General features: G+C 38.6%; 1 protein-coding gene across 1 annotated transcript in view; it reads right to left on the bottom strand.

The window, feature by feature from the left end:
• The window catches only part of LOC136157103 (ankyrin repeat domain-containing protein 26-like), a 117,883-nt gene that overhangs the window by 62,564 nt on the left and 41,756 nt on the right, over positions 1–13,563 (bottom strand). Inside the window, exons 17-23 of the mRNA XM_065919135.1 lie at positions 13,153–13,181; positions 12,986–13,058; positions 10,348–10,596; positions 9,235–9,317; positions 4,555–4,706; positions 2,902–3,072; positions 1,105–1,138 (exon numbers count right to left, since the gene is read on the bottom strand). Coding sequence (XP_065775207.1) covers positions 1,105–1,138; positions 2,902–3,072; positions 4,555–4,706; positions 9,235–9,317; positions 10,348–10,596; positions 12,986–13,058; positions 13,153–13,181 — 791 coding nt within the window. The remainder of the gene's footprint in view (positions 1–1,104; positions 1,139–2,901; positions 3,073–4,554; positions 4,707–9,234; positions 9,318–10,347; positions 10,597–12,985; positions 13,059–13,152; positions 13,182–13,563) is intronic.

Raw genomic sequence — 13,563 nt, 5'->3', positions numbered from 1 at the left:
ATGTGAAGAGCCGTTGACAGGGCACTGGTTACAGAAACGAGAGTGGAGCCGGGGGCGGACTCTGACTGAGACACCGGAGGTGATGCGGGCGAGGAGGGGCGCACACGCTCCCCCCAGAGCACGAGGACATGGTGTGCAGCGCAGTTGACGGGGAGCACACGCGGTCTGCCCGGCCTAAACCGCAGTCAGGGTGCCTGCTCCTTCGAGACAGTCGCAGAAATTTTGAGATTAATTCCTATAGAAAATATTAAAGGCCTCTCCTTGGATGAGGCCATGGTGTGTCCCGACCTGACTGCTGTAGACAAATGGATTTGAATTACAAATAGCACTTTCCCGAGCTCTTCCCGAGAGCTTTTCGTTGTGGGAGATCTGCTGCTAGGACCTCGGGGATGGGACCCGGTCCGTGTCTGAGAGGGACATTGGGTGGGGGAGTGAGTTCCTCTGCTCTGAGATGCCACTCGAGAGCTCTGCAGAAAGAAGGACAATCAACTTCGAGAGTGTCTGGTATCTATCAACTGCTGGAAAAATCCACGGGGAGCATTCCTGCACCTCTCGAGGATGCCAGTTAAACACACGTATCCTTGAGGACTCTACTGTGAGGGAGAACCCAGCTGGGAAAGCTGGAGCCAGCTCTGAGCTGTTCATGGGGCAGGTGGACTGGAGGGCTGACGGGCACAGAGGGAGGGAGGGGGTCCATGACCCTCAGCCACCTGCCAGATGGCAAGGGGGAATTTTTAGAGTAAAGCATGTCGCCACCCTCGGAAGCAGTTTCAGATGACTGAGTTAAGTCATCAAGGTCATTCACGTAATTAATTTGGTCTTTGACCTACACTTAAATAATACTGTTTCACAATGTCCTTAAAATATGTATAAAATATACCAAGTGTACCAAGGTGATAAATATCTTAATCAAAGCAAAAGCAGAGGCTTCTTAAAAGAACAGGTTTTTATCAACAGGATAACTTTATCAACAGAGTTTCTAAATTATGTTTTCAAAGTAAATGTCTCTTCAACAAAGGAAGATTTTCTATGTTGCCACTATTCCTTTTACAAGCTATTTTTTAGAGGATAATATATTTTAAAGTTAATTTTTTTTTACTTTACCTTCTTCTTTTCATATGCTGTTTTCCTTGCAGGCCTAAAAAAAAAAAAAAGATTCTTTTCAGGCTAAAATTTAATAACTCAAAAATATAAACAATACCTAAATGTTTTTTTATATAACATATTTGTATTCGTAAGTAATTTCTATAAAAGGACGAAACAATGAAAAAGAGTAGCATTAAAGGACAAAGAAAATATATCTGTAATATTAATAAAACATTAAATTTAGATTAAAGGAAAAGAAAAAACCTAACATTACTTGCGCTATGTGATAGAAGCAGTTTACCAGGGTTTTTTTGCAGTTGTCATTTTTAATAACAACTAACTTTTATGGCAATAAAACCTATCTCGGAAGTATTCCCTACGTCCTTATAAGAAAGAAACCCATTTTTTTATCACCATGATATTAGCTTTTTGAGGGCTTATTATGCGACGGCTATGCATATTATGCATTTTAATCCTCACGATCATTCTGGGAGAGAGGTAATATATTAGACCCTTTAGATAGGAAGAGATGGAGCAAAGAAAGGCTGAGGAACGTGCCCAGGACCACACAGCAGTTCACCAACAGCCCAGGATTCAAACCCCGGAAACTGGCCTGAACGCTGCTGTTCCAAAATATGCTGAGAACGTGATATTGAAAAGTCTTTTTAAGTAACATGATACCAAATGAACCTATATTATTATTTCACGTCTAGCTACAGCTACAAATGATAATTCTGAATCTTAAAACATAGTTCTAACAAACAAAAAGACTAGACGTAGGCAATATTGGAAATCTACTTTCAATAAAGATTTGTTTTTTGTAAAGAACTTCATCAGTACACATTCATTCAACCATTCTGCTATTTCTTTATGTATCTGACATACACTTGCTGAGCACATAATATGTGTTAACGACACTTTTAGTACAGGAAGCATGGTTTTTGTCATTTAGATCTTTATCATCCAAAGTAATAAACTGTAAAAGATTGTGAATTGTTTCTATTGAAAATAAAATCCTCCCCTTTTCCCTGGAAGCTATAAATTATGAAGTTAATATGATGTGATGCTTCAGAGTACCTTACAAAATCATAGCTACCCACGATGATACTATCAACTAGAATCAACAAGGAATGATTAAATCCTATTAAGTATAACCTAAGCATTTGTAAATTCATGATTATATAATTTTTTAAAATGTATGTATGATAGAGTTAACTTAAGTAATCATCTACATATTTGTTTACGTAAGAATATTACACTTCAGAGCCAAGGAACAAGCCCTTACCAAAAACTACATATGAACAGGAGTACATTTGTACATAATAATCATGTACAATAAAAATAATGTACAATTAATTTATTGTAATAGTTTAAAGATTATGTCATACAATCAATAAGCTTTCTAATATTGGAAATGCAAATAAGGTTAAACTCAATAGACACTTCCTCCGCTGGCTCATTTCCAAAAGCATACACACTCTACAAGCTCCCCTCTTAACACGAAACAAGAAACGCCTTTCAACTCCACATTCCTCTTCAGTTACCATCCAGGTCTCCATTTCTGGCCCAGGAAACATTCCCTATGGAGATGTTTACATGTGTTCACTGCAGTCCAGCTTCCAAGTGGACTCTTTACTGAAACAACTTCCAGCCAAAGGCACGGGTCCTCTCCTTAACCTTTCCGCCGTGTTCATCCAGTAGAGTTGAGGATTCTCTTCTCTTGGCCCGTATGCTATATTATGCTGCTCTATTTCCAGAAGAAGTATTCAGTGCTAATATTTCTTCCCCTAGAAATAAAGAATCTGTCCATGTTACCTGCTGTCATCTTGATCCACCTTCCTTAAAATGCTGTCATCGTTCACGTGCAGCAGACCTTCAGTCAGTGAATTGGTCTTTTCAAATACTGGTGCAATCACACATTCTTCTGGTGTCCACTTGTCATTGTTCTTTTTCTCTATTTCCTTCCTGGGCACGCCAGGTTCACTACTTGAAAAAATGCACAAAAAAGCCAATGTTTTCAAATAATTCAACTAATAAAGAATAAAAAAACAATTCTTGTAAAATTCCAACTCTTACCCATCTTAAGTCATTGATTAATTCACAAAACAGTTATGAAGTACCAACCATATGCAAGAAAACAAATTCTTCCTTCAAACACAGATACACAATTATGATACAATATGATATGGAAGAGTTGACATATGAAAGTGATAAGTGAAATAAGGAAGGCTTTATGGAAGAAGTGAAGAGAGGCGGTCAAAAGGAAGAGAAAAGCGAGAAATCATCCTACTGGGAGATTAGAATGTGAGTACACAGATCAGGCACACAGCATCTGGGTTGCTTCCTAGGAACCTGGAAGGAAAAGCACAAAAACACATGAAAGAAAGTACAGAGATGCATCTGGAAAGACACTGGGAAGAACTTCAAGGGCTACACTGAAAACCTCAAGTCCACTGGCTAAGCACAGTGATTCTTAGACATGGGAGTCATGATTAGATTTACACTATATATAATTCTTTGCTTTTAAAAACAGTAATGTTTAACCTAGGAATTTCCCTGGTACTCCAGTGCTTAGGAGTCTACCTGCTCATGCAGGGGGCACAGGTTCGATCCCTGGTCAGGGAAGACAGCACAGCCTCACGCAGAGTAAGGAGTCCTGTGCTCCACACCCACTGAAGCCAGCGCCCTAGAGCCCACGCTCAGCATCAAGAGAAGCCACCACAGTGAGAAGCCCAAGCACTGCAGCTGCAAGGAACCAGCGCAGCCAAATAAATGATTAAAAAAAAACAACCCACAAAAGAACCTCAAAGGAAAAAGTAACACTTAATTTAGATGGTTTTTAAAATGACATGCTGCACATCCACTGTGAAAGAAGAAATCAAATTTAGTGGGGCGGGCGGGGTGGGGGGGGGCAGTGTACTTGTAAACCACCCACATGGTGGGCTGACGTCAGCATCATGGATGAAAGGCAGGCGCCTCGTCAGTTCTCCCGCCACCAACAGCAATCTGGCCTCCATCCATGGACATGCTCAAAGTGCTAGGAGAAAACTGCCAACCGAGAGGACTCGATCCAGAAAAGTTGTCTTTCAGAAATGAAGGAGAAACAAAAACTTTCCCAGACAAAGCAAACCTGAGGGAGTTCATCACCACTAGTCTCGCCTCATAAGAAATGCTGAAAGAAGTCCTCAAACTGAAATGAAAGGATGTTCATTAGTGACATAAAATAAATTTAAATATACAGCACACTGGTTAAGGCAAGTATGCAGTCAAATCCAGAATACTCTTATATGTAACATGGTGGTATGTTAACAAAGTAACTAGTATTAGGGCTAAAGGATAAGAGCATTCAAAATAACTATATCCCTAGTAAAAGATAAAATTCATAAATCACAAACATTAGCTCAAGTTAGAAACCATTTTACTGGAAAATAACAAATGACCTACTGTTAAATATTGATATAGGCTTACCCATCAGGACCTTTATTCTCCATAGCAGGAAACTCCTGCTTGTTATTTCCTCCACTCTTTCTCTGCTGAATCAATCGACTCTCAGCAGCAGCATCGCATACATTGTCTGATACTTCCACTTCACTACTTTTGTGCTTCTTTTCTTCTTCAACCTTTAATGAAAGTTTGACACTAAGAATAATTGCTATTACTTAATTCTAAAGACTCTGTGTTCAATTGATTATCTGACTCAGCATTTGCCCAGATTTTAAGTGATAAAAATATTTTTACATTATTATTCTTACATTAATTTTATCACAAGTCACTGAAAGTTTTGTAAAATGTGCTTCTTTCTGTTTGAGGGAAAGAAACAAAATTCCCAAAATTTCAAGAAAGGCTTTCTTAATAAGATACAATTATTCACAATCAGTCTTCCCCATCTGACTGGCAGAGATAGAGAAATAAAAACACATCACATATGTCCTCTTCAGTTTTTACCACCTGGATTTTCCACTGAACAGTCAGATGTAGAGGATGTGACACCTTAGTGCCTCAGAAACAGAAAAGCAGCTTTCTTGTTTCTGCACTAAAGCTATTCTTTCCCCACTGCCTTTTCCAATTCTTTTTTCATTTGGATCCAGGAGACAGCAAAAAATCTGATGGTGTTCACTGAAATATATGACCCAAAGTTTACCAAAACACAAGGAGCAGAATGAAACTGAGGAGGTGTTAGTGTGGAATTCTGGAATATAAGGAATACTTCCCAATTTCACATTCAATAACCATCCAATTTTATAGCTAGAGGGTATAGAAATAACTGTCTATCTTTGCCCCACTATTTACCATTAACAATTTTAAAATCAAAAAAGGTTAAAAGATTTGTTCAAAGCCCCTAAAGTGGCATTCCTTAACATTTTATGGCACCAAAAGAGATGATACAATTCAGTCACCTTGAATCTGATAAAATTACCAAATGAATTCCTCAAATGAATCAGGTAAGCTAAAAGCATGACTTTGGCAAAGTAATTTGATTCCTTAATTGGGTGTAGGGTTCATTCTCCTTTTTCTTTAAAGGAGAATAGCTACTTTTTTCTCTTTTTTTGTCTTACACAGAAGAGCAAGCACGTTTAAAAACCTACTACTGAAGAAAGAAAAATCTCACAGAATCTCAAACCTCAGTTTTTCCTTTGGAGATAAACACTTGATTTTTTTCTCTTTTTTTTTGCTGAGAGTTTATACTATCCATGGGCTTCCCTAGTGGTTCAGATGTTAAAGAATCTGTTTTCAATGCAGGAGACCTGGCTTCGATCCCTGGGTTGGGAAGATCCTGTGGAGAAGGGAACGGCTATCCACTCCAATGATATTCTGGCCTGGAGAAATCCGTGGACAGGGCAGCCTGGCCAGCTACAGTCCATGGGGTCACAAAGAGTCAGACACGACTGACCAACTCTCGCACACACATATACCACCTATGTGACAAAATCACACATGCCAAAACTTACTACATCTTAGTAAACAACATAGTGAAGCGGTCTCTCTCAAAAGAGACATCTGCGAGTGGTGATTAAAGCATATGTGGGAGCGCATGTATTTGTTATTAAAAACATCCTGAAGTGGCCATGTTGGAAATCTAAGTGCCCAGGGACTGCGGAAAGCAGAGAAGATGATATATATTCAACCACAATGAAGAGATTAGAGGGAACACGTGTTCATGTCCCTTCTCTCGGTTTCTGCTTTCTTCCCATTCTGTGGAAATACAACTTATATTTAATCCAACAGAGTTAAAAAAAAACCAACAACTGCAAAACCCTCGTTGATCATACTCCTTAAACACTTTCCTTGGTGCTTATTCTGGCTCAGAAGGTCACATGGGATGGAGCTAAATGAGTTTCCGAGTCCATATGCAAGACTGACAGAGACAGAATTAGATTGATTGAAGGACAAAAGCTATGAAAACAGTTTCCTGAATTCCTATTATTTGGATGGCAGAAATAATCTATTTCTACACAATTACCTATTTAGATGACCCCACTTTATTCATAAGTAGAAAATCAAAATGGACCAGATCATCCACAAAGGGAAAAAGCAAGAGCAAATGACCCTTTACCTCTTTTGGAAGCTCAATTTTCTCTTTTCCCAAAGCTAACAACACTATTTGTAACATGTCTATTTCATTCTTAAACTTCTGCATATCCTTCTGTCCATTCTTCACTTAGATACACTTTGGATTCTCTGTGACTATTCGGTGGAGGAGAATTCCCATTTTCAAATTCGGGTTTCATGCTTTCATGGTCACTAGCACTGCAATTACCTGCATGCAGGAGCTTCTGGAACCAGTCCTGTATTGGTTTGCTTTTCTTATCAGTATTTTTCATGACAGGAGGAGTACCGTGACTTTTTATTTGAATTATGTGTTTCATCTTACCGGAGCAGACAAGCCACAGACTAGACTGACGTGTCTGTCCAACGTCTAATTTCCGATTCGTGGGATTTTGCCTCATATTGTCTGATATTTGCATATCAAACTCTTGGTCTTCTTTCACTTCAAATGTAACTACCTGCTCCCCTGCTTTTTTATTTTCTGCATCATTATAAAAACTCTTCTCATTTTTGATAAACACATGTTCAATATCTAGTTTATCACTTTCAAGGTCTATTTTATTTTTACTGAAACAAAGCTTTGAAGATGACTGACAAGTGTATCCCGGGGACCCATCCTTCATGTGACGAAAAAACATTTTCGAGCCTGGGTTCTTTTTGTTCAGGACATACTTGGAATTCTAGAGAGACAGACACTCCACATGCCTCTTTCTCCCCACAATCAGCTATATTATTTGTCATGTTAGGAGGTATTTCCTTTCTGTTTGCTCCTTCTTTAAGGTGATCATGTAGTGGCTCCTCCTTAGGACAGATGATAATTTTGTATTTCTCACAAACTTCACCTAACTTCTGCTTTAAGTCATTTGTGATGGTTTTAACTTAGCTTTGCATTCTAATTTGCCTTGTCTGATTCACATTTTTTCATACTTCTCCACACAAGGAGGCCCTGAACATACACATCTGTCCAGTCTACCACATTCCTTATTCATTTCTGGTTCTTGAGGCAATTTTTGCAGCTGCAAAAGTGGAAGATTAATTGGGTTGATTTGATTTTCAGGTGTCTTTTCTGTCAGGGTACATGTGTGCAAAATAATATAATCCTTAACTAATCCAGTATGGATAAATAAATATCAGAAAATCATTACAATTTTACTGTTAAACTTCTTCATTTATATGTAACCACTCACAAATCATCAGATCACAACTAAGAAGTGAAAAATAACTTGCCTTACCGGAAAATAGGAGAAAAACAGTAACTCACAATCCCAATTTTGTCACTGTTTGACTGAATTAAACAATTCATACATGTTAAACCTACTAAAAATGAATTAGATGATTTTTAATGTTATAAATGCTTCTTCCCTTAAAAATAGTTCACTTCATAATACCGTATATGGGGAGTCCCTACAGCATGTCTGTTAAGGTTTTGGTTTTCTTTTTTAAGGACTAATATCTGGAGAACAGACAAACTTTATATGACCAGGAGCCAAAATCAATTAACACTAATCAGAAAGAGGAACCAATTCCTCAATTTTAATGTAAATTATATATCATGATAGTGCTATACATCAGTACATATTGCCTGCTTACATTCAGCTATGTGTGTGCTAGGTCGTGTCTGACTCTCTGCGACCCCAAAGACTGTAGTCCACCAGGCTCCTCTGGCCACGGGGATTCTCCAAGCAAGAAGACTTCAGTGGGTTGCCACACCCTCCTCAACCCATGCCTTCCCAACCCAGGGATCGAACCCAGGTCTCCCACCTTGTAGGCGGATTCTTTCTGTCTGAGCCGCCAGGGAAGCCCGACCACACTGGAGTGGGTACCCTATCCCTTCTCCAGGGAGATTTCTCGACCCAGGAATTGAAACGGGGTCTCCTGCATTGCAGGCAGATTCTTTACCAGATGAGCTACCCAGGAAGCCCCAACATTCAGTTATATTATGTTCTAATATCCACCAAAGAAAGTGGATAAAGCATTTTTAGTATTATCTACTGATTTCCCACCTTGAAAAGAAATAAATTCGAATGTTATTATTTGTACCCTAAAAACAAAGGTCCAATCTAGAAGGTTCGATTCTCTTAATAGGCAACTGGGTTGATTCTATGACCCCAGTCTCTCCCTGAATGTTCATCCGTAAGTCGATTATGCCGAGATCACAGGCAGAATGAATCGTTCATCTTGACGGCAGTGACTGGCGATTTCAATGGAAAACCTTGAGCCACTGGGAATGGTTTCTCTTTACATGTATCTAGGTCAGGGGCCGTCATATTGTTCAGAATTTCAACTGCTTAATCTTACGATTCAGTCTTTGATATCACCTTCTTAATCATGTAATGAAGTTATAAAAATGGCAAAAGTAAACAAGTCAGGAAATTTTTTTTGCTCAATTCCAAAGACGAGCTATAAATTATAATAGATTCGAACAGTATTTTAAGTTGTATAATTAAAGTGCTATAAAAACTATTAAATTATTATCAATTCTAAAAGGGTAATTTTGAAAGGCAATTTTATTTGTTATGGACTCTGTTACACACTGTATTGTATTGGTAAAGCATAGAGAATGGAATTAAACCAGAAATTTAAATTTATAGTTTTACTTACCCGTGAATTGTTATTTTCATTTCCATGAAGTTTTTCTTGTTCTTCCTCTAATATCACTTCCACATCTAGTTCTCCTGACAAATCTGCATGTTCAGTTAAAAATTACTTAGAATATTTAAAGACATAATCTTTATTTAAAACACAGATTTAAAACATTGTACCAAATGACAGCTTAAGTCGAAATTTATCTTCAGATGAATATTTACTTGTTTAAGAAATACTTCCAGTGATCAAAAACTTCAACAAACCATCTGAGAAACACCAGATGTCACCAGGATACAGGCACACAAACACCTCAAAGATTCATTCATGAATTCATCCAAGCATCAGTGAAAAAAACACTCAGAAACCAAACAAGGTTTCAAAATACAGGACAGACATATAAAGTCACAGTATATTCTCTTCTCTACTTCATCACAGTACCTTTTAACAACTTCCCAAGCTTCAACTGCATTATTATTCTCAGTTTACAAATTCCCCTTCTTTTCATGCTTTTTATCAATTCCTTCATCTGAAATGCTTCCCTGTGCTCTTCTGACAAATTACTTTTCATCTTTTCAGACTCAACCTGCTATGTGAAGTTGCCCTTGATTACAGCTATCTTTCCCCAGATAAACAGCTATCTCCTTCCTTGTAGCTACCTTAGTACTTTTTTCTAGTGTATCTTTATAGACCTCTCTCGTGATAGATATACATCTAAACTGTAAATTATTTCTTGACATGTCTATCCTCTTAGCTTCTAGACTGCAGAGGACAAGCTGTTAAAAATCAACTTAGTATAAATAGTCTTTATTTTTTTTCAATAATTAATTGTGTACCTAGGTCTCACAAAGAGTCCCAGAGTTCTAAGTATAATCCTGCTATCCACTCTCAGATGTATGCCAAATACTAGCCTAAACGAACTTGCTTTTCCAAACTCTGTTATTTATTATACTCCTATGGTCAGAAGGAGAATGCAGACACCTTGCTAAGAGGGAGTGTTTGGCTGTAGCTTGCATAAAAGGAGTCAGCACAAGGCAGGTTTCGCCACAAACTCGAATCCGGATCCGTCAGAATGATGGTAAGGCCGTGCCCAGGTGGCGCACGGCTGAGTGCCCTGGGCTTCTGCATTACCTTGTTTGCTTTTTCTGTTTTCTGGCAGCGGAGACTGGCCCGGGTGATGGGGCATGGAATTCCCTACCAGAAACATCGCTGCGTTTTTCATCTTTTCTTTATCTGTTGCGGTCTTCTGTCCGAGTTCTGTGGGTGCTGACTGAGTTTTGGTCACCAGTTGGGACACCAACGGACGCCGATCATCAGCTTTCAAATGCCCGGCTCTTTGACAAGTCTCACTATTGAGGCTCAAACTAGTCGAATCCCAGCCTGAAAAATGTGAAAACAAAGTCTCCATTTATCAGGATCTGAGTAAAAAACAACTCTGACTACCTCATACAAAGTCTTTCTTCAGAGAATCAACCCCACTTCCTCCTTCCCCTGAAACTCACTACTCCTTCAGAGGTTACTCTCTCTTACATGTCACTGTCATTCATGAAGAGATGCTAACTAGTGTGTCTCATTTCTTCTACTTTTTAATTTTCTAGTATTACTTTGATTCACTCAATCTTTATTACATACTCTGTATTTCATAAGAACTTTATTATTTTGCTTCAACATACAAATATTTTATTAACAAAGTTTATCTCTAATTTATTTTACATTTAATTTTGCATGATGATTTTGTGTATTCTAGAGACCATGGTTTTAAAAACACTTTTAATGAATGGTACTACTTTAATTAATGGTAGAAGCCTAGACAACATATTAAAAAGCAAAGACATCACTTTGCTGACAAAGGCCCGTAGAGTCAAAGGTCTGGTTTTTCAGGAGTCACGTGTGAGAGCTGGACCATAAAGAAGTCTGAGTGCTGAAGAATTGACGCTTTCAAACTGTGGTGCTGGGGAGACTCTTGAGAGAACCCTGGACAGCACAGAGATCAAACCAGTCAATCCTAAGGGAGATCAACCCTGAATATTCACTGGAAGGACTGATGCTGAAGCTGAAGCTTCAATACTTTGCGCATCTGATGTGAACAGCTGGCTCACTGGAAAAGCACCTGATGCTGGGAAAGACTGAGGGCAGGATGAGAAGAGAAGGGCAAGCAGAGAAGGGGGCGGCAGAGGATGAGATGTTTTGGACAGCATCGCTGATTCCATGGACATGAACCTGGGTGAACTCCGGGAGATGGTGAGGAACAGAGAGGCCCGGCTGCAGTCCATGGGGTCACAAAGAATCAGGCACGACTTAGCGACTGAACACCACCACCATCAACAAGTACTTTAATTTCAACGAGATGGTCTTTCCTCGATGTACATATATCTTCAGAACTCATTTTTAAAGCCTTGGAGAAACATTATACCCTGGAGAAGGAAATGGCAACCCACTCCAGTATTCTTGGCTCTTGCCTGGAAAATCTCTTGGACAGAGGATCCTGGCGGGCTACAGTCCATGAGGTTGCAGTGGTTGAACACGACTTAGCGACTAAAAAATATCATAAACTTACATAAGAAATGACAGCCTTGTGTGTGACTAATTGTTTCCATGTGAAAATAGGTAAGTCTAGGACCACAGTGGACCCAAGGAGCACAGAGGGCCATGAGACAGGAATGAATACACCACAAAAAACTAAAACTGTTAGACCTACATTTCTTAAGAGAAGTCAAAGAAACAAGCAAGAAATGTAAAAGTGAAACTTAAAACCCTGTGTCAACACAAGGGCCCCTTTATCATTTTACATCGAATCACTTCAGTGGTTTAAAACTGTGGTTCTCAAGTGTCTGCTCAGAATTGCTGAAGTCCAGAGACCCATCGGGTCAGGAGGTCCAGGAAGTCAGAACTCTTTTCACAACAACACTAAACGTTACTTCCATTCTCATGCTGTTCTGAGGGCACAGTGGCGTTCTTCAGAGACACGATGTGTGATATCATAACACGAAGGACTAATGGAATTAGCAACTATGATGGTGTGTGCTTGTATTTTAAGTTTTCCGTTTTATTTTCCAATACAGTGAACAACAATAGACTTAAACAAAGTTCCTTGGAATTCTCAATAATTTTTAGAAGTATAAAAGGATCCTAAAGCCAAAAACTTTCAGAATCACTGTTTTGAAAGATTATGTCTATCGAATTTAAGGTATGATTATTTCCCCTACTTCTAATAATCAAAGACACCACAAACATACACACACACAGTCTGCTAATCAAAACATCTGACTGGCCTACATTCATCTGTGTAACAAAACTAAACTGAAATAAGTATAAGTTGAAATACAACTGACATATTAGCAAGTGAAGCTTTACTCTAGGTAAAGATCAGAGTTCAAATAAGAATTTTTGGACACTGGAAAAATCTTAGGGTCTAATAATTAATCTCTGAGAATTCCTGAGAGTATAGAGATTCCAAACTGAGAACTTAAGGGGTATCGAAACATATACAGAAACATCTTGAGTTCAAGCTTACATTTTAAACATTTCTTGTTCATATGCTTGTAAATATCTTTTTTTTTTTTGAAAACATGGAAACCAACAATTATATTTGCCTTATGTATGTCCAATTCTTCAATTAAATTTGCAAAAAGAAGTTAGGAGTACGAAGAGCTAGCATTTCAAATATTTCAGTGTCCGTCTTTCCTGAAGGGACTTCCCTGATGGCTCAATGGTAAAGCATCTGCCTGCAATGCAGGAGCCAGAGTTAAGTGTGTATCGCAAAATTTACCTGAATTAGATGTTTGTGGATCCTTCGTTCCTACTGTTTTATTAGGAACAGAATCTTTCGCTCCGACTACGGGCTGAATGGGTTTGGAAACAAGTTGATTAATAAATAATGTGCATATGATACAATCCACAGTTCATAAATCAAGATAAAAGCATAAACATTTTTACCTTCACATTAGGATATTTCTCAGGAGACTCTAAAAGGCAAAAGGGACATAGAGTTAATCACATGTAAATATGAAAGCCAGCCGTACATTCATGCAGAGTTAGTACCGAGCAGAATCCTCATCCTCAGCCTTGACACTGAATACATCCGGTTTCAGTGTCTCGCTTTTAGGGAGATGTTAGGACACTGGCAAGACAGACTTATGAATCCATTACAGACAGTGAAGAAAAACAGGAATACAGGTTTACCAAAACATGCAGTAAGATTTCAAAAGTAACATCATGTTTTCAATGACTTTAGAAAATATTAAAGAGCACACAGACCAACGTGAACATGCTGACTGATGAGGAGAAAATTAATCTTAATCAGAGGAGCAAATCATGACCCCAAGAAGATAAATGTGAAAGCTGATG

This window comes from Muntiacus reevesi, chromosome 2 (genome assembly GCF_963930625.1).
Source record: "Muntiacus reevesi chromosome 2, mMunRee1.1, whole genome shotgun sequence".
Lineage (NCBI taxonomy): Eukaryota > Metazoa > Chordata > Mammalia > Artiodactyla > Cervidae > Muntiacus > Muntiacus reevesi.
Note: the sequence above shows the minus strand (reverse complement) of the source record. Positions and strands in the feature narration are given on the sequence as shown.